At 59.9% G+C, this 20235-nt stretch overlaps 1 protein-coding gene across 9 annotated transcripts in view; it reads right to left on the minus strand.

Moving 5' to 3' along the window:
- Nucleotides 1-17: 17 nt before the first annotated feature.
- Nucleotides 18-20235, minus strand: part of MAP4 (microtubule associated protein 4) — a 132347-nt gene continuing 112129 nt past the window's right edge. Inside the window, exons 12-21 of one of the 9 annotated variants that reach the window (XM_038755615.1) lie at nucleotides 19913-20152; nucleotides 14806-14986; nucleotides 10703-10762; nucleotides 10307-10617; nucleotides 8822-8938; nucleotides 6488-6580; nucleotides 5665-5739; nucleotides 4213-4294; nucleotides 3580-3692; nucleotides 18-322 (exon numbers count right to left, since the gene is read on the minus strand). In XM_038755615.1, the coding sequence (XP_038611543.1) occupies nucleotides 143-322; nucleotides 3580-3692; nucleotides 4213-4294; nucleotides 5665-5739; nucleotides 6488-6580; nucleotides 8822-8938; nucleotides 10307-10617; nucleotides 10703-10762; nucleotides 14806-14986; nucleotides 19913-20152 (1452 nt within the window). In that variant the 3' untranslated portion in view covers nucleotides 18-142. Of the gene's footprint in view, nucleotides 323-529; nucleotides 723-3579; nucleotides 3693-4212; nucleotides 4295-5664; nucleotides 5740-6487; nucleotides 6581-8821; nucleotides 8939-10306; nucleotides 10618-10702; nucleotides 10763-14805; nucleotides 14987-19912; nucleotides 20153-20235 lie in introns of all 9 variants that reach the window. The other 8 variants (XM_038755620.1, XM_038755617.1, XM_038755616.1 and 5 more) reach the window with 8 other exon arrangements.

Here is a 20235-nt window from a genome sequence, read left to right on the forward strand (position 1 = left end):
GAGGGGGAGGACGGGGCTGGGGGGGGGGGGCGCGTGCGACCGCCGCCCTCGGACATGGGGGGCTGGGGGGGCCGCCTCTTGTCCGGGAGGACCGCCGCCCCACCTCCGGCCCCGGCCGGCGAGGAGGTGGGGAGCGGCGGAGTCACGAGCGCTGCCGGGCAGGCCGGGCGGCCGGCCGGTGTCCGGGGAGCGGGGGGGACGGGGCGGGGGGGCCGAGGGGCCGGCTGCCGGCGGGGAGGCTGGAGGGCTTGGACGCGACGTCCGCTCCGTGGTCAGTGCGGGCCTTGGCGTTTTCACGGAACGTCAGCCTGTGGGACTCAATCTGCAGCGAGACGGGGGGGGCGGGAGGGGACACGGACACCGGGGCGGGAGGGGGGGGGAGACAAGAGACGGGGGGGCGGGAGGCGAGACCAGAATGTCATCGTTAGATGCCTGGAAAATAAAAGTTCATTGGCTCCATTAAAATCCAGGCCGGCGCTGAAGGCCGCTCTCAATTTTCAGCTCTGGGGGGAGGCCTGCGGCTACTTACTTGTTTCCTGGATCTGGGCGTGGAAGGTCTCAATTTCCCTTTGGTCACCACCCCCAGAGGGGGCCTCCGGCCCCACGCCGCCACCACCGCCGCCGCCGTCCGCCTGCAGGTCAGCGAGGCCGGCCGGGGGCTCGGCCCGCTCCCCGTTGGAGGGGGCCGGGGGCAGCGGGGCCGCCTGGCTGCTCCCCTCAGTCTACAATGAAACAATGGGGGGGGTGGGGGGGAGACAATGGAGGGTCAGCGGGGAGATGAGACAGGTGGAGACGGCGGTGGAGATGATGGTAGAGACAGGGTGGGATGATCGGGTCCCACCCTCCCCCCCCCAAAAGCAGCGGGGACCGAATTAATCATGATGGAATTTGTTAAGCGCTTACTATGTGCAAAGCACGCTTTCCAGTTGCTGCACCCGGAAAGGCCGGACACGGGTAGGGACTGTCTCCATGTGTTGCCAACTTATAATAATAATGGCATTTATTAAACGCTTGCTATGTGCAAAGCACTGTTCTAAGTGCTGGGGAGGTTCCAAGGTGATCAGGTTGTCCCACGGGGGGGCTCACGGTCTTCATCCCCATTTTCCAGGTGAGGGAACTGAGGCACTGGGAAGTGACTTGCCCAAAGTCACCCAGCTGACAGTTGGCAGAGCTGGGAAGCGCTTTCTGGCTGCTGAGCCCCGAAAGGCCGGGCCCGGACATGGGTAGGGACCATCTCTATATGTTGCCAACTTATGATAATAATAATAATAATAATAATAATAATGGCATTTATTAAATGCTTGCTATGTGCAAAGCACTGTTCTAAGCACTGGGGAGGTTACAGGGTGATCAGGTTGTCCCACGGGGGGCTCACAGTTTTCATCCCCATTTGACAGATGAGGGAACTGAGGCCCAGAGAAGTGAAGACTGTGAGCCCACTGTTGGGCAGGGACTGTCTCTATATGTTGCCAATTTGTACTTCCCAAGCGCTTAGTACAGTGCTCTGCACACAGTAAGCGCTCAATAAATACGATTGATGATGAAGTGACTTGCCCAAAGTCACCCAGCTGACAGTTGGCAGAGCTGGGATTTGAACCCATGACCTCTGACTCCAAAGCCCGGGCTCTTTCCAGTGAGCCATGCTGCTTCTCCAATCAATCGTATTTATTGAGCACTTACTGTGTGCAGAGCACTGGACTAAGCGCTTGGGATGTCCAAGTCGGCAACATCTAGAGACGGTCCCTACCCACCAGTGGGCTCACAGGGGGAGACAGAGAACAAAACCAAACATACTAACAAAATAAAATAGATATGTACAAGTGAGAACTTGGACTTCCCAAGCGCTTAGTCCAGTGCTCTGCACACAGTAAGCGCTCAATAAATACGATTGAATGAATGAATGAATGAATGACACGGGGGCCGGGCCAGGGTCTCAGTGCCTTTTTGCTCCCCTGGGCTGTTCCCGGGGCAGTGGCGGCAAAGGAATTTTTGCTTCTCCGGGCACCGAGCCCCCCTGCCCCTTCACCCCCTCCAAGCTTGCCGACTGCCCTCCGCTCGGAGATCGGCGCGGCTGCTTGGGGAGGCCTGCTCCCCCGGCCCCGGCCCCCGTCGGCTTTGGGGGTCTGCCGAGCTGAGTGGTCGGGGGCTCACCAGCAGGGCCTGTATATATATGTATATATGTTTGTACATATTTATTAATCTGTTTATTTATTTATTTTACTTGTACATATCTATTCTATTGATTTTATTTTGTTAGTATGTGTGGTTTTGTTCTCGGTCTCCCCCTTTTAGACTGTGAGCCCACTGTTGGGTAGGGACTGTCTCTAGATGTTGCCAACTTGGACTTCCCAAGCGCTTAGTACAGTGCTCTGCACACAGTAAGCGCTCAATGAATACGATTGATGATGATGATGAGGGCCCTGCCCGTCTTCTGCCAGCCCCTCACCGCCCTCCCACGTCAACCTGGGGCCCGGTGGGCGCGTCCGCCCGGGGCTCCCTGCAGGACCCTTTTTTGGGGGGACCGGCGGGGGGGGGGGGGGGAGCAGCGTGGCTCAGTGGAAAGAGCCCGGGCTTTGGAGTCAGAGGTCATGGGTTCGAATCCTGGCTCCACCACCTGTCAGCTGTGTGACTTTGGGTAAGTCACTTCACTTCTCTGGGCCTCAGTTCCCTCAACTGTCAAATGGGGATAGAGACTGTGAGCCCCCCGTGGGACAACCTGATCACCTTGTAACCTCCCCAGCGCTGTGAACAGTGCTTTTGCACATAGGAAGCGCTTAATAAATGCCATCACTATAGGGCCGGGGGGCAGGGCCAAGCAGCCTGAGGCCTGGCTTGGTGGCAAGAGCCCGGGCTTGGAAGTCAAAAGTCGAGGAGGGTTCAAATCCCACCTCAGCAACTTGTCGGTTGCGTGACTTTGGGCGAGTCACTTCACTTCTCGGGGCCCCAGTTCCCTCATCTGGAAAATGGGGATGAAGACTGTGGGCTTCGTATGGGACACCCCGATTACCTTCTATCTACTCCAGTGCTTAGAACAGTGCTTGGCACATAGCATAACGAATACCATCATCATCCTCAAGTTCATTGCAGCTCAAGCTCACTTCCTCCCTCCCACTCATCCCCAAGCTCCCCTGAGCAAGAACTTGGTGTCCCCCCGGGTGCCCCCGCTCCCCTACGTGGCACACGGCCCTCTTCCTCTCATTCATTCATTCAATCATATTTACTGAGCGCTTACTGTGTGCAGAGCACTGTACTAAGCGCTTGGGAAGTCCAAGTTGGCAACATATAGAGATGGTCCCTACCCAACAATGGGCTCTCCTTTCCACACCCTCCTCGTTCCCTCTCCCTCTCTCGGGCCTGGGGTGGCGAGGTTGACTGGCGAGGAGGGGGGAGACGGACGGACGGATGACGGTGAGTGGCAAATGACGACACGGCGTGTGGGTAGATTGAGGGGCGGCGGCTGGCGGGCTCCTGCCTCCCTCATCCCTGGCCCCACCCGACAGGCCAGTGGAAACCCAGGGTCCCCCCGTCCCCCCGCCCGCCCCCAACACGGGTCTCGGCGCCCCCGAGGCGCGGCCGTACCTTCACGGTGCCCCCCGCGGGCAGGTGGCCCACGTTGTCCAGGGACCCCACCTTGGCTTGGGCCTTCTCTTTGAAGTTCAGCTTCTGGTTCTCAATCTTGACATCTCCTCCTCCTGGCACGGAATAGTGCGGTCAGCCCTCGGGCTGGTCTTGGAGGGGCGGGGGCCGCCCCAGCGTACCCAGCCCCGCCACCCCACTCTCCTCTCGGGCCATGTCCACTTGTACCTGGACCCAGCTGGGGTGGTGGGGGGCACCTGTTGCCAGGCGGGCAAGGGAAACCCCAGCATATGCCCCACGGGGACCAGGAAGAAAGCCAGGCGGGCGCCAATGCCAGGGCAGGGTGGCACAGAGAGGGATGGGTGGGGGGACACACCCCTGTTCACAGGGAACGGCCCAGGCTGCCAGAGCCAGGAGGCCACCCCAGGTACAGTCCATGCCAGAGCGGGGCCCTGCCAGGCCAGAGGTGCCCTCTCTATAGCGGCGTGCCCACAGGCAGCCGATGATCCCATCCCTGCTCTCCACTTGCAGCCGCTCCCCCACCTTCCCCCCGAGTCCTTCCTTCAGGGGCCCCTCCGCCCGCAACTTCGCCGGCCTGCGTCCCCCGTGCCCGCCCGCCCGCCGGCCCGCCCTCACCGGGTTTGTGCTTGATGTTGGCCTTGGAGCCACACCTGGAGGACACTTTGGACAGGTCCACTTTCTTGTTCTGAATCTGCACCTGCCGGGCCGGGAACAGGGATGGGGAAGGGGGGGAGAAGGGGAGACCCAAAATCAAGGGACCATCTGGGCCCAGCGCCGCCCTTCCTCTTCAGCCCCCCCAAAACCCCACCGGGTCCTGACCATCTCCTGGCATCTTTGCTGTTGGGGGTGTTGGGGGCGGCGTCTCGTCCACGCCTTCACCCCGTTAGTGCCGGAAAAGGGCAAACCAGGCCCAAGAGGCTCTGAGGGGGTCCTCGAAGAGAAGACGCACTCCGTGAGCCCACTATTGGGTAGGGACCGTCTCTATATGTTGCCAACTTGTACTTCCCAAGCGCTTAGTCCAGTGCTCTGCACCCAGTAAGCGCTCAATAAACACGATCGATGATGACGGGAGAGCTGGGGGGCTCCGGGCATCGGCCCCACAGCCGGCGGCCCGGGCGGGCCTCTCCTCCGCGACCCGGTGGCCACCCGGACCGGACCGGGCGAGTCGGCAGCCGAACCGGAGGCCGAAGAGGCCGCCGCGTGTCACCGCATCTGCCCGGGTCAGCCAGGCCTGGGATCAGGTCTGTGGCGACGCCCCGTCCCCTGCCCGCTTCGTCCCCGCGGACGTCACCCCGGGAGGCCCAGAGCCCTCCCTCGTCCCCCGCTCCGGCCGGGCCGAGCGCTGTCCATCATCGCCGCCCCATCACCTCTTCCCCTCGCTGCCATTGGACCTAATCCGGATTCCTCCCCTCCCTGCCCTCCTCCTCCTCTTCCCCATCACTCGCTCCCAGCCCCAGAGCAGCATCCGGGCCTCCCGAAGCTGGGGTGTCCCGGCTTGGACAAGCGTGCCCACGTCTCCGCTCGCACATAAACCCACACCCATCCCCTGCTCGAACACCCACGCGCCTGGGAGGCCCCCTTTCCGCCAGCCGACTTCTCCCTCCCCGTCTGCCTCTAGGACGGGGCCCGCGGTTGCCCGGGGCTCGGCACCTAGTCCGTCACAGGGTTTGTGAAGTACCTACTCGCGCACACACCCTTCCTACACACACGGGCACTTAGTACAGTGCTCTGCACACGGCGAGCGCTCAATGAGTCCATCCATTGGCGCCGCGGGGTCCCCCTCCTCGGCCTCGCCGCCGACGGCTAGCAGTCCGGCATCAGGCCCACCCACCCACGGCCTCCAGCCCCGCGGTTCCTCCTGCGGGAGGCCGCTCCACGCACCGCCGGGGTCCCGGGGCGTGACGGCCGAAAGAGCGAGGTGGCCGGCCCCAAAGTGTGGAGGGCGGGAGAAGGGCGGAGATCGGGGGGCGGGGGAGAGAAGGGGCGCCATGCGGTGCAGGAGGAGAAAGGAAGAGAGGAAGCAGAGCCGCCCCGGGCCGAGGGGCCTCTGGGGGTCTTTCTACTCACACTGGCTCTGCTGGGGTTCGGTTTGTGGGCCGGGGCGGCACGGCTGCCCGAAGCCGGCTTGGGGGCGATTGGAACCTGGAAACGACAAGCGCTTTACTGACTAGGCCGGGGGCCGGCGGGCCCGCGGGCTGGGGGGAGGTTGGGGGCGGGAGGTGGTCTGCACGCCTGTGGGAGGGCGCGGGGGAGCCGATCCCCCGTTCCCGTCGACCCAGGGCCCGGGAACGACGCGGCCGGGCATGCCGCCTCGCGAGGGAACCGGTCCTTTCCTCCGGGAGGGCCCGGCCCCAGGCTCCGGGACACCCCTGCTTCTCCCGAGGGCCCCCACCCCGCCTCGGCCCCCTGGCCCAAGGAGGCCGGAGTGGACGGGAAGGAAGAGTCGCCGCCGAGCCCCCAGCTACCCATCGTCTCCCCGTGCTCCTCTGAGGAAGGCTCCCCCGGCCCCGGGGCCCTCGCTCTCCTCCGGTGACCCTGCGGGATCGAGTGCCGAGATCCTCCCTCCTGCCCCATACACTTCTAAACATACATACGTACGTTCTTCTAGACTGTAAGCCCGCTGTGGGGTAGGGACCGCCCCTATATGTTGCCAACTTGGACTTCCCACAGCGCTCTGCACACGGTAAGCGCTCAATAAATACGACCGAATGAATACACGTACAGACACACACACGGGCCTAGACCGCCCCGGTCCTCTCCCTGCCGCTCTGCGCTCAGCCGCCGCGCGCCGGCACACACACAAACGTCCGCCCTCCAGCCGGGCGGGGGTCCGGGCCGGGGCGGGGTTAGTGGGGGAAGACGGACCCAGGCGGACTCAGCCCATACTTACATTCCCCCCTCCAGGGACATGCTTAATATTGTCCTTGGAGCCACACTTGGATTGAACGTGGCTGTAGTTGGCTTTTTTGAAGACTATCTGGACCTGGAGCGTTTACAGAACGGAAAAACGACACAAGGGGAAAAGGACTGGTTAGAGCCGGAAGGCGGAGGGGGCCGGGCGCCGGGATCGGTTGTGCCGGTGCCCGCGGGGGGGTGGGGGGCCGTTGGCGCGGGGGGGTGGCGGGTTCGGCTCGTTCCCAGCGCCTGGAGGAGGAGAGGGCGAGGTGAGGAGGAGAGAGAGAAGACGGGGCGGACGAGGAAGAGGGGGAGAAGGACAGATGGAGAGTGGGCAGGGGATGGCGGGCAGACAGGACACACAGAGGCAGACGGCAGCGGCGGCGGCGGCGACGACGACGAGATCCCGTGGGGCCAAAACCCGTCCCCGCCGGGGCGGCTCCCGCGGGCTCGGTCTGGTCATCCCCCCTGCCTCTGTCCCTTCCCCACCCCGCGTGGGCCCTCGGTCCCCCTCGGTCCCCCCCGTTGCCAACCGGGCCCTCACGGCGGGTCAGGCCTGGCGGCTGGCTCTCTCGGGCACCGCCCGGACCCGAACGCCCGAGGGCCCACGCCTCGTCACGGGCACGCACACACCCACACATGCACACCCAGCACGCCCATACACTCAAGACCGGACCCCAGCTTTCCAATCCGCTGGACGGTAAAACTCCTCGAGGGCAGGGCCCGTGGCTACCAACGACTATACTCTCCCACGTGCTGCCCATCGCGCTCTAAACACGGTAGTATGCAATCTTGAGGGATGGGAATCGGGAATCGGCCGTGAGCGGTAAACAGTCATTAGCGTCCCACCCGCCGTCCAGCCCGGCACAGCTTCTCTCTCCGGGCAGACCCTGCCCTCGCCCACCCTGGGGCTCCGGCCGGGCGGGCTGGGGAGGGCACCGTCCTCCGGCCGCCCCTGCTCTCGAGGGGGTCCCCGTGCCCTGCGCTACCCTTCCCTGGCAGGCCACGGCTGTGCCCGTCTCCCTATAAGCCTGGAGGAAGTGAGCTGGAGGCCGGGGCAGGGCGGGACGCGGGCGAGCCTGCCTCAGAGGACAACGGTGCCTCTCTTGTCGCCTGGCACAATGGCTCCCCACCCCCTGCCCCAGTGGAAAGAGCCCGGGCTTTGGAGTCAGAGGTCATGGGTTCGAATCCCTGCTCCACCACGTCTGCTGTGTGACCTTGCGCACTTAGCTTCTCTGAGAGCCTCAGTTACCTCATCTGGAAAATGGGGGATTAAGACTGTGAGCCCCACGTGGGACAATTTGATCACCTTGTATCCCCCCCCAACAGCGCTTAGAACAGTGCTCTGCACATAGCGCTCAGTACAGTGCTGTGCACACAGCGCTCAGTAGATACGATTGATTGATTGATTACCGCGCTTAGTACAGTGCCCTGCACGCAGTAAGCACTCAATAAATACAGTTGAATGAATGAATGATCATTCAGAGGAGCAGCGGAGCTGGGATTTGAACCCATGACATCTGTCTTCATAGCCCATCTGTAAAATGAGAGGTAATTACTGAGGTATTCGTTAAGCGCTGACTATGAGCCAAGCACTAAGGAGAAGCAGTGTGGGAAGAGTACAGGCCTGGGCGTGAGCCCACTGTTGGGTAGGGACTGTCTCTATATGTTGCCAATTTGTACTTCCCAAGCGCTTAGTACAGTGCTCTGCACATAGTAAGCGCTCAATAAATACGATTGATGATGATGATGATGATGATAGTAAGCGCTTAACAAATGCCATCATCATCACCATCATTACCCAGGCCCATTTCCAAGCGGCTCGCGTCGGGCCTTTCGAGGGAGCCGGCCCCGGGGTGCCCGCCTGGCAAGGGGAGCTCGACGAGGACTGGGCCAGCTAACGACCCTCCTTCTGCCCCGTGGGAGGCCTAAGGCCCTCGGAGACCAGTAGCGGACGGGAGGCTCCGGAGGGTGGAGACCCCCGGGGTCCGGCCCCCTGTTTCTGTGCCTCCAGAGGCCCCGGCGCCTTGGTTCCGTGCCCCAACTGAGGTCTCCGGGCTCCCGGACTCGGGGGGACGACGTGCCCTCCGGCCCCGGGTCGGGGAAGCATCGCCCCCCGGGCGCCCGTCCCTGCCGCCGGAGCACCGGCTGAGCTCGGCGGCCGAGCCGCCGGGCGCGGAGGAGGGGGGAGACACACAGAGACAGGGAGACGAGAGAGCCAGAGAAGTGCCAGAACCCAAAACAGAAGAGGTAAAAAGTCAAAGTCCAAGGGGAGGCGGTGGTGGCGGCCTAGGCCGGCCCGCTCTCGCTCTCCCTCCCTCAAACTCACTTTGCCATTGGGCTGTTTCTGCGCACTCTCTTTGGGAGCGGAGGCGGTTTTAGTGGCGGAGCTGGGCTCAGGCTTTCGCGCCGGACCGGCTGCCTCCGTTTTTTTCTCTACTTTGGCCTGGATGGAGACAAATCGCGCGCGCTCTCAAACGGACGGGCCCGGCCGCCGTGAGGAGTGAGACGGGGACGACGGGGCGGGCCATCCCCTCAGAGAGGTGAGGCTTCGCCGGGGGGATGTGCCTGGTTGGGTTGATACGGTGCTCTCCCGGGCGTTCAGTACGGCGTTAAGCACAGGGTAGCTGTTCAGTAAATGGGATGGACCGACAGGCCGAGGCCCCTCCTGGCCGGCAGAGGATCGGGCCATCGGGCCTTTTTCCCTCTCCGGAGTCCTTCGTGGGCTCAAAAGTTAAGGCCCAGAGGCCCGGGCTGAGCCCCACAAACATCAGGTCTGGTCTCACTTCTAGGGGCTGAGGCGATGGGACGATGAATTACGCAAAGGCACGATTGCCTATTTAGGCTGCTGGGACTGCAAGTCCCGGCACGATTCACAAAGAAATAACACGGCCTAGATGAGAGAGCCCGGGCCTCAGAAGGACCTGGGTTTCAGTCCCGGCTCCGCCACCGGTCTGCTGTGTGACCCCGGGCTGGTCACTTCACTTCTCTGGGCCTCAGGCTCCTCCTTTGTAAAATGGGGGGTGAGGACTGTGAGCCCCACGTGGGACAGGGACCGTCTAACCTGATTAATTTGTACCTATCCCAGCGCTTAGAAGGGTGCCGGGCCCCTAGTAAGCGCTTAACAAATACCATTAAAAAAAATAAAATAAATAATCTGTGCCCTCGTGGCGCCACGGCAGTCACTGGGTTCGCTGAGGGCCTCGCCCTGCCCCCGGCCTGAGGTCGCCCGAAACGGTGGGATGGGGAAGGGGGCTTCGTGAGCCCTCCCCTCCCAGCGGGACCAGCCCACAGGGCCACCAACCCGCCTCTGGGGAGTGAAGCTGAGCCGTTCTAGGGGCCACTCCCAGGATCAGCGTGGCTCGGTGGAAAGAGCCCCGGTTTTGGAGTCAGCGGTCACGGGTTCAAATCCCGGCTCCGCCAACTGGCAGCTCACTCGACCTCTCTGGGCCTCAGTTCCCTCATCTGGAAAACGGGGATGAAGACTGTGAGCCCCCCCGTGGGACAAGCTGATCACCCTGTGACCTCCCCAGTGCTTAATAAATGCCATTTTTATTATTATTATCGTCCTCCGGGGCATCCCGGGCCTCCTCCTTCTCCCCACCCGCCGCCGCCAACGAAGGGAGCCCCTGACCGCTGGCCTCTCTAGCCCCCGGCCGCCTCCACGGGGACGCTCAGCCCGCAGCCCCCCGGCTCCGCACCCGGACCGAAGGAGGCCCCGCAGCGCGGGAGGGGACGCCGGGATGCCCGGGATGCCCGCCCGGCCCGCCCCCTGGTCTGCCCCCGGCCCGCGCGGACCCCGGCGGGCACTCACCCGCCCTCCGCCCGGCTGGTGCTTGATGTTGTCCGTGGAGCCGATCTTGGAGCGGACGTTCTTCAGGTCGGGGGCGGACAGGCTGGTGGGCGGGCGGCTCGGCCTGGGGGCCGCGGCGCTCGGCTTGGCCGGGGCGGCCTTGGGCCCGGCCGGCTTCTTCCCGTCCGCGGCGGGGGGCCGGGCGGCGGCGGGCTTGGGCTTCGGGCGGCCGGTGGTGGTCGTCCCCGGCGGAGGGGGGACGGCCCCGGCGGAGGAGCTGGGCACGCTGCTCTTGAGCGAGCCCGTGGGAGCGCTCTTGGGGCGGCTCACGTCTGTCGGGACAGGGAGCCGGGTGAGCGGGGCGGCCCGGGCGCGGGGACGAGGAAGCCGCGGCGCCCGCGGGGAGGGCGGCCTTACCTGAAGAGAGCTTTGTGGTCGTCTTCCTGGCCTCTGCGGGCTTGGCGTCAGTCTTAATGGCTGCGTGGCATAAATAATAATAATGACGGCATTTATTAAGCGCTTACTATGTGCAAAGCACCGTTCTGAGCGCTGGGGAGGTCACAAGGTGATCAGGTTGTCCTACTTGGGGCTCACAGTCTTTATCCCCATTTTACAGTTGAGGGAACTGAGGCCCAGAGAAGCGAAGTGACTTGCCCAAAGTCACCCAGCTGACAAGCGGCGGAGCCGGGATTCGAACCCATGACCTCGGACTCCCAAGCCCGGGCTCTTTCCACTGAGCCACGCTGCTTCTCTATAAATAATGATAATAATAATGACGGCATTTATTAAGCGCTTGCTATGTGCAAAGCACTGTTCTAAGCGCTGGGGAGGTCACAAGGCGATCGGGTTGTCCCACGGGGGGGCTCACAGTCTTCATCCCCATTTTACAGTTGAGGAAACTGAGGCCCAGAGCAGTGAAGTGACTTGCCCAAAGTCACCCAGCTGACAAGCGGCGGAGCCGGGATTCGAACCCATGCCCTCTGACTCCCAAGCCCGTGCTCTTTCCACTGAGCCATGCTGCTTCTCTATAAATAATGGTAATAATAATGACGGCATTTATTAAGCGCTTACTCTGTGCAAAGCACCGTTCTAAGCGCTGGGGAGGTCACAAGGTGATCGGGTTGTCCCACGGGGGGGCTCACAGTCTTTATCCCCATTTTACAGATGAGGTCATTGAGGTACAGAGAAGTGAAGTGACTTGCCCAAAGTCACCCAGCTGACAAGCGGCGGAGCCGGGATTCAAACCCATGCCCTCGGACTCCAAAGCCCGGGCTCTTTCCACTGAGCCACGCTGCTTCTCTATAACTAATGATAATAATAATGACGGCATTTGTTAAGCGCTTGCTATGTGCAAAGCACCGTTCTAAGCGCTGGGGAGATCACAAGGTGATCGGGTTGTCCCACGGGGGGGCTCACAGTCTTTATCCCCACTTTACAGTTGAGAGAAGTGAGGCCCAGAGAAGTGAAGTGACTTGCCCAAAGTCACCCAGCTGACAAGCGGCAGAGCCGGGATTCGAACCCATGCCCTCTGACTCCCAAGCCTGGGCTCTTTCCACTGAGCCACGCTGCTTCTCTATAAATAATGGTAACAATAATGACGGCATTTATTAAGCTTACTATGTGCAAAGCACCGTTCTAAGCGCTGGGGAGGTCACAAGGTGATCAGGTTGTCCCACGGGGGGGCTCACAGTCTTTATCCCCATTTTACAGTTGAGGGAAGTGAGGCCCAGAGAAGCGAAGTGACTTGCCCAAAGTCACCCAGCTGACAAGCGGCAGAGCCAGGATTAGAACCCATGACCTCGGACTCCCAAGCCCGGGCTCTTTCCACTGAGCCACGCTGCTTCTCTATAAATAATGGTAATAATAATGACGGCATTTATTAAGCGCTTGCTATGTGCAAAGCACCGTTCTAAGCGCTGGGGAGGTTACAAGGTGATCGGGTTGTCCCACGGGGGGGCTCACAGTCTTTATCCCCATTTTACAGTTGAGGGAACTGAGGCCCAGAGCAGTGAAGTGACTTACCCAAAGTCACCCAGCTGACAAGCGGCGGAGCCGGGATTCAAACCCACGCCCTCGGACTCCAAAGCCCAGGCTCTTTCCACTGAGCCATGCTGCTTCTCTATAAATACTGATAATAATAATGACGGCATTTATTAAGCGCTTACTCTGTGCAAAGCACTGTTCTAAGCGCTGGGGAGGTTACAAGGCGAACAGAGTCAGGGCACGGCCGCTCGGGACCGGGGGTGGACGGGATGGGGATGAACCCTCTGGGTGGCCGCGGGGGCTTAGACTACAGAGAAGGCAGCGTGAAGAAGAAGAACAAGCTAAGCGCCCGGGCTTTGGAGTCCGAGGTCATGGGTTCAAATCCCGGCTCCGCCAATTGCCAGCTGGGTGACCTTGGGCAAGTCACTTCACTTCTCTGGGCGTCAGTGACCTCATCTGGGAAATGGGGATGAAGACTGTGAGCCCCCCAGTGGGACAACCTGATCGCCTTGTAACCTCCCCAGCGCTTAGAACGGTGCTTTGCACATAGTAAGCGCTTAATAAATGCTATCAAAAAAAGAAAAATAAAGGCACCTTTCTACACGGCCGGAGGGAGCTCCCCAGGAGGCCCCCCGGGGCGGGGAGTCGCTCCATCCCGAGGCAAGCTGGCCCGCTTCCCTAGACTGCTGCCAGTCAGTCAGATTTATTGAGCGCTTACCGTGTGCAGAGCACTGTACTGAGCGCTCGGGAGCGGACAACAGAACAACCTAGCAGACACATTCCCTGCCCACAATGAGCTTACAGTCTAGCTTCTCCAAACATCCTGGCCTCGCTCGCAGGGACTCCCTCTCCGAGGTTTCCTGGGAGAAGCAGCTTGGCCCCGGCCCGCGAGTCGGAAGGACCAGCGCTTAGAACAGTGCTTTGCACGCGGTAAGCGCTTTATAAACGCCATCATTATTATTTTCGTCCCGGCTCCCTTACTTGTCTGCTGGGTGACTGTGGACAAGTCACTTCACTTCTCTGGGCCTCAGTTCCCTCATCTGCCAAAAAAATGGGGGTTACGACGGTGTCCAACCTGATTAGCTTCTATCTATCCCAGCGCTGAGAACAGTGTTTGACACATAAGAAGCGCTTAATACCCTCAATATTAACAATAATAATAATAATTTTGGTAGCTGTTAAGCGCTTACTATGTGCAAAGCACTGTTCTAAGCGCTGGGGAGGATGCCGAGAGATCAGGTTGTCCCATGGGGGGCTCACAATCTTCATCCCCATTTTACAGATGAGGGAACTGAAGCCCAGAGAAGCGCGCTTACTATGTGCAAAGCACTGTTCTAGGCGCTGAGGAGGTTCCAAGGTGATCGGGTTGTCCCACGGGGGGCTCACAGTCTTCATCCCCTCCTCTCCATCCCCCCATCTTACCTCCTTCCCTTCCCCACAGCACCTGTATATATGTATATATGTTTGTACATATTTACTACTCATTTATTTATTTTACTTGTACATATCTGTTCTATTTATTTTATTTTGTTAGTATGTTTGGTTTTGTTCTCTGTCTCCCCCTTTTAGACCGTGAGCCCGCTGTTGGGTAGGGACTGTCTCTATATGTTGCCAATTTGTACTTCCCAAGCGCTTAGTACAGTGCTCTGCACATAGTAAGCGCTCAATAAATACGATTGATGATGATGATGATGAAGTGGTCGTCACTTCCATCACTCGTACCTCTCTGGAGGTGAACGGGCGAGCAGTCAGCTTTCCTACCTCTACGGCTCTATCTGAACTCAGGTCTCCGAGTCATTTTTCCCACCTGCGTCACCACCTCGGGTTCTCAAACCCCGCGGCCGATTTACACCCGTGAATTTATCTTGCCCCCTACTTGTCGATAGGAAGGTACGGAGCTAAAGATTATTCTGTTACTATGTTTTGTTTTCTTGTCTGTCTCCCCCTTCTAATAATAATAATAATGATGATGGCATTTGTTAAGCGCTTACTAGGTGCAAAGCACGGTTCTAAGCGCTGGGGGGGATACAATGTGATCAAGTTGTCCCACGTGGGGCTCACAGTCTTAATCCCCATTTTTACAGATGAGGTCACTGAGGCTCAGAGAAGTGAAGTGACTGTTGGGTAGGGACCGTCTCTATATGTTGCCAAGTTGGACTTCCCGAGCGCTCAGTACGGTGCTCTGCACACAGTAAGCGCTCAATAAATACGACTGAATGAATGAATGAATGAAGTGACTTGCCCAAAGTCACACAGCTGACAAGCGGCGGGGCCGGGATTTGAACCCATGACCTCTGACTCCAAAGCCCGGGCTCTTTCCACTGAGCCACGATTATCATGTGGGACACGGACTGTGTCCAACCTGATTGCCTTGTGTCTACCCCAGCACTGAGAACAGTGCCTGGGACATAGTAAGTGATTAACAAATAGCATAAAAAAAAATGAATGCAAACCCACCCACCCCCTGGATTTTCTCCAAGCCCCACCCCAGGGGAGGGGGGCTCAGGGCCCCGGGTGCAGGGGGAGGAACTACTTACAGGTGGGCCTCTTGGGCGGGGAGGCCGAGGTGCTCCTGGCGGCCAGCCCCCCGGCAGCAGGCGAAGAGGCCGCCGTGGCCCGCGGCGTGGTCGGGCCGCTCTTGGAGCCGGGCCTGGGGGCCGGGGCGGAGGCCGGTTTGGAAAGCGACGTGCGTTTCTCGGGAACCTTGGCATCGGTGGCCTGGAGGGGAAGAAGCCGGGGGTGAACGTGGGCTGGGGGCCTGGGATCGGAGGGTCTGGGTGGGGGCGGTGCCCAGTCTGGCGGGCAACCGGGAAGCCGGCCAAGTGGGCCCCAAGGAAACTGAATAAGCCTGGCCTCCTTTCTTGGGCCCCTTTTGTGCCCGGCCGTGCCGCTGTCTGAAGCAAAGCCAACCACTTACTGGAGGAGGAAGGAGGGGAAAGTGATGGGGTAGCAGAGGAAGAGAGGGAGAGAGAGAGAGAGAGAAGGGGAAAGCGCAAAGAGGAGAGAAAAAGAAGGGGAGAGAGAAGGGGAGAAAGAGAAAGGGGAGAGAGAAGGGAAGAGGGAACGGGAGAGACAGAAAGAAGGGGGAAAGAAAGGGAGAAAGAGAAGGGGAGTGAGAGGGTAGTGAAAAGGGGAGAGAGAAGGGGGAAGAGAGAACGGAAAGAAGGGGAGAGAGAAGGTTAAAGAGAGAAAGTAGGGGGAGAAAGAAGGTAGGAGAGAGAAGGGGAGTGAAAAGGGGAGAGAGAAGGGGAGAGAGAAGGGGAAGAGAAAAGGGAGAAGAGAGATGGGGAAAGAGAGAGAAAGGGGAAAGAGAAAAGGGGAAAGAGAGAGAAGGGGAGATGGAAGGGGAGATGGAGAAGGGGGAAGAGAAAACGGAAAGAGAGAAGGGGAGAGAGAAGAGGAGAGAAAGAAAGAAGGGGAAGAAAGAAAGGAAGAGAGAAGGGGAGTGAGGGTAGCAAGAAGGGGAGAGAGAAGGGGAAGAGAAAAGGGGGAAGAGAGAGAAGAAGGAAAGAGAGAAGGGGGATAGGGAGAGAAGGGGGAAAGAGAAGGGGAGACAGAAGGAGAGAGAAGGAAAAGAGAGAAGGGGCGAGAGAAGGTGAGAGAATGGGGAGAAAGAAAGGGAGAGAGAGAGAAGGGGAGTGAGAAGGTAGTGAGAAGGGGAGAGAGAAGGGGGAAGAGAAAAGAGGGAAAGAGAGAGAAAGGGAAAAGAGACAGAAGGGGAGATAGAGAAGGGGAGACAGAAGCGCTTAGTCCACTGCTCTGCACACAGTAAGCTCTCAATAAATACGATTGATTGAGAGAGAAGGAGAAAGAGAAAGGGGAGAGGAGGAGGAGGGGGAGAAAAAAGGCAGAGCGGAGAGAAAAATCGTCAAGAGCGACCAGCAGGTGGCGCAATGTGACTCCCCGCCTCGGGGGGGGGGGGCTCATTTTCCTTTCAGCCATGATCCGCCCCATTTAATCCCTAAATTGGGAAGCTGAGAAGACTTCCTGCCCACCTGCCTTGAAGACTTCCTCCCTCCCTCCCTTCCTTCCTTCCAACCAACGACCAGACGGCCCGGGACACACCAGTTCCCCAGTGGAGTGAAACCCCAAGCCAATGACGAGGCGGGTCCGGGTCCGGCTCCGGTTCCGGGCTCTTCCCAGCCCTCCCCGGTGTCGGTGCGCCCTTTCTGCGACGGGAGGCCCCACCCTGGCACCTCCACCCAGCAGGGACCCCTCGCCCACCTGCGTGCCCCACGTTCGCCCCACCGGCCGGCCGGGAATCCACTCCCGAGCTCCGTGCCGGCAGCGTGTGCGCCTGTGGGGCCGGGGATGAGAGAGGGAAACTGAGGCCCCGGGCGGCCACAGACTGGGATTCTGGAGGCGGTGAGTTAGGACCCAGCTGGCGGCTTTGGAGGGGGGCTGGGGTGAGCGAGCCCACCTGAGCCTCGGACTGGACACCGCTAGATGCCACTTGCCTCTCTGGGCTGCCCAGTGTTGGCCTAACGGAGCCTTGGTAGGTTACTTTTTTTTTTTTAAATGGTATTTGTTAAGCACTTACTATGTGTCAAACACTGTTCTAAGCGCTGGGGTAGATACAAGCTAATGAGATCGGACACAGTCCCTGTCCCGCAAGGGGCTCACAGTCCAAGTAGGAGGGAGAACATATGCTTAATCCCCATTTTACACTTGGGGGAACCAAGGCCCGGATCATCTCTGTGCAGAAACGCTCTGGGCATGTCACTCCCCTCCTCAAAAATCTCCGGTGGCTACCAATCAACCTACGCATCAGCAATAACTCCTTACTCTGGGCTTCAAGGCTGTCCATCCATCCCCTCGCCCCCTCCTACCTCACCTCCCTTCTGTCCTTCTCCAGCCCAGTCCGCACCCTCCGCTCCTCTGCCGCTAATCTCCTCACCATTAGGCCTCGTTCTCGCCCTTCCCGCCGTCGACCCCCGGCCCACGTCCTCCCCCTGGCCCGGAATGCCCTCCCTCTGCCCATCCACCAAGCTAGCTCTCTTCCTCCTTTCAAAGCCCTACTTCAAGCTCACCTCCTCCAGGAGGCCTTCCCACACTGAGCCCCCTTTTCCCTCTCCTCCTCCCCATCCCCCCGGCCCTACCTCCCTCCGCTCCCCACAGCACCCGTATTCATGTCTGCACAGATTATTTATTTTACTTGTACATATTTGCTATTCTATTTATTATCTTAATGATGTGCATCTAGCTTTATTTCTATTTATCCTGATGACTCGGCACCTGTCCACATGTTTTGTTGTGTGTTTCCCCCTTCTAGACTGTGAGCCCGTTGTCGGGTAAGGACCGTCAACGTCTATGTTGCCAAATTGGACTTTCCAAACACTTAGCACAGTGCTCTGCACACAGTAAGCGTTCAATAAAGACGATTGAATGAAGTGAAGTGACTTCACGCAGGTCACACAGCAAGCAGAGCCGGGATGAGAACCCAGATCCTCTAACTCCCGGGCCTGGGCTCTTTCCATTAGAGGCCACGCTGCTTCTTGCTATTAGCAAGACTTGTCCCGAGTGGCTATAACTTATTTCCTGATACTACTGTCTGTCTCCCCTTCTAGATGTAAGCTCACTGCGGGCAGGGAATGTGTTTATTGTACTACTGTCCTCTCCAAAGCACTCAGTACAGTGCTCCGCACACGGTAAGCACTCGATAAATAGAAATGACTGACTGAACCGTCGGCTACTGCTGGGAGGAACGCGGGGCCACCCGGGGAGCCCACGGCTTAGCGGGACACTGCCCGACTGGCGTCGGGACTTGCTGATCCCGTCTCTCCCTCCGTGTCGTGGGCGGGGAAGGAGATTTGGGTGGGGTCCTTTTTTGGCTGCCCCAACTACTGTTTGGGCCCCCTCCTCGTTTACGAAGACCCAGAGACAATCGCCTGGCCTCAGCCCTTCCCCTCTGGGCCGTGGCTAGCCTCGCTGACCGTTTATGTGACCACCTGGCTCTCCCCCCGAGCAGCGGGTCCTCTTTCATGAGGACGTGTTGGGCGGAGTACCCCTGAGGCGGCCGAAGGGCACCGGCGTGGGCCCAACAGTAACGGAAGCGCTTAGTACAGTGCTCTGCACACACTATGTGCTCAATAAGTATGACAATGGATGAACCAAAGAGGTTGGGAAACCCAAAGCGTCTCGTTGGGTGAGGACGCCTGACAGAGGCAGCGGACCGGAGACTCCCAGTTCCCCGCCCAAACGGTCTGCGACAGAGGCTCCGACCGCCAGGAAGCGGGGAGACGCGCCTCGGTTTACCCACAGCCGGAAACTTCTTCTTGTCCCCGTCCCTTAGTACAGTGCTCTGCACACCTTACGCGCTGCATAAGTACAACTGAATGGATGAACGGAAGAGGTTGGAAAACCCGAAGCGTCTCGTTGGGTGAGGATGCCTGACTGAGGTAGCGGACCGGAGTCTCCCAGTTCCCCGCCCAAATGGTCCCCGACAGAGGTTCCGACCGCCAGGAGGCGGGGAGACGTGACTCAGTTTACCCACAGCCGGAAACAACAACTTCTCCCCGTCCCTTAGTACAGTGCTCTGCACACCTTATGCGCTCCATAAGTACGACTGAATGGATGAACGGAAGAGGTTGGAAAACCCGAAGCGTCTCGTTGGGTGAGGACGCCTGACTGAGGCAGCGGACCGGAGCCTCCCAGTTCACCGCCCAAACGGTCCCCGACAGAGGCTCTGACCGCCAGGAGGCGGGGAGACGTGCCTCAGTTTACCCACAGCCGGAAACAACTTCTTCTCCCCGTCCCTTAGTACAGTGCTCTGCACACCTTACGCGCTCCATAAGTATGACTGAATGGATGAACGGAAGAGGTTGGGAAACCCGAAGCTTCTCGTTGGGTGAGGACGCCTGACAGAGGCAGCGGACCGGAGCCTCCCAGTTCCCCGCCCAAACGGTCCCCGACAGAGGCTCGGACCGCCAGGAGGCGGGGAGACGTGCCTCAGTTTACCCACAGCCAGAAACTTCTTCTTCTCCCCGTCCCTTAGTACAGTGCTCTGCACACCTTACGCACTCCATAAGTACGACAATGGATGAACGGAAGAGGTTGGAAAACCCGAAGCGTCTCGTTGGGTGAGGACGCCTGACTGAGGCAGCGGACCGGAGCCTCCCAGTTCCCCGCCCAAACGGTCCCCGACAGAGGCTCGGACCGCCAGGAGGCGGGGAGACGCGCCTCGGTTTACCCACAGCCGGAAACAACTTCTTCTCCCCATCCCTTAGTACAGTGCTCGGCACACCTTACGCGCTCCATAAGTACGACTGAATGGATGAACGGAAGAGGTTGGAAAACCCGAAGCGTCTCGTTGGATAAGGACGCCTGACTCAGCGGACCGGAGTGTCCCAGTTCCCCGCCCAAACGGTCCCCGACAGAGGTTCCGACCGCCAGGAGGCAGGGAGACGTGACTCAGTTTACCCACAGCCGGAAACTTTCTCTTCTCCCTGTCCTTCCCTGGGCTCCCCACTGCCTAGGCAGAGAGACGTGCCCGATCGGTCGACCGATCGTATCTACCGCCTGAGTGCCCGCTGGGCGCACAGCGCCGTACTGAACGCCCGGAAGAGAACCAGAGAGGGGAAAGATGCGACCCCTGCTCTCGGGGATGGGCTGGCCGAGGGGGCCGCCGCGAGGGCGGCATCTTACCTTTGGCTTGGCGTCTCTCGGCGCTAGAGCGGAGGGTCGCGTGGCGGTGGTGGCCGGGCGTTTGGGGGTGGCGGCCAGTGTCGGGCCCGGGGCGGGGCTCATGGGCTTTTTGCCTGCACCACCGGGGGTGGCAGAAGCCGGCCGCTTAGGGGTGGTGGTGGTGGTGGTGGTGGAGGAGGAGGAGGAGAGTGGTTTGGCTTTCGGTGTCGCGGTCTTTGCCGATGGAGCGGTGGCTGAAGGCTTGGGGGAGGGGAAGCGGGGGCCGGCGGGCGAGGGCGGTAAAATAAAGAAATAAAAAGCGAACATCCAACAACAAACACGCA

The sequence above is a fragment of the Tachyglossus aculeatus genome, chromosome 13, assembly GCF_015852505.1.
Source record: "Tachyglossus aculeatus isolate mTacAcu1 chromosome 13, mTacAcu1.pri, whole genome shotgun sequence".
Taxonomy (NCBI): Eukaryota; Metazoa; Chordata; class Mammalia; order Monotremata; family Tachyglossidae; genus Tachyglossus; species Tachyglossus aculeatus.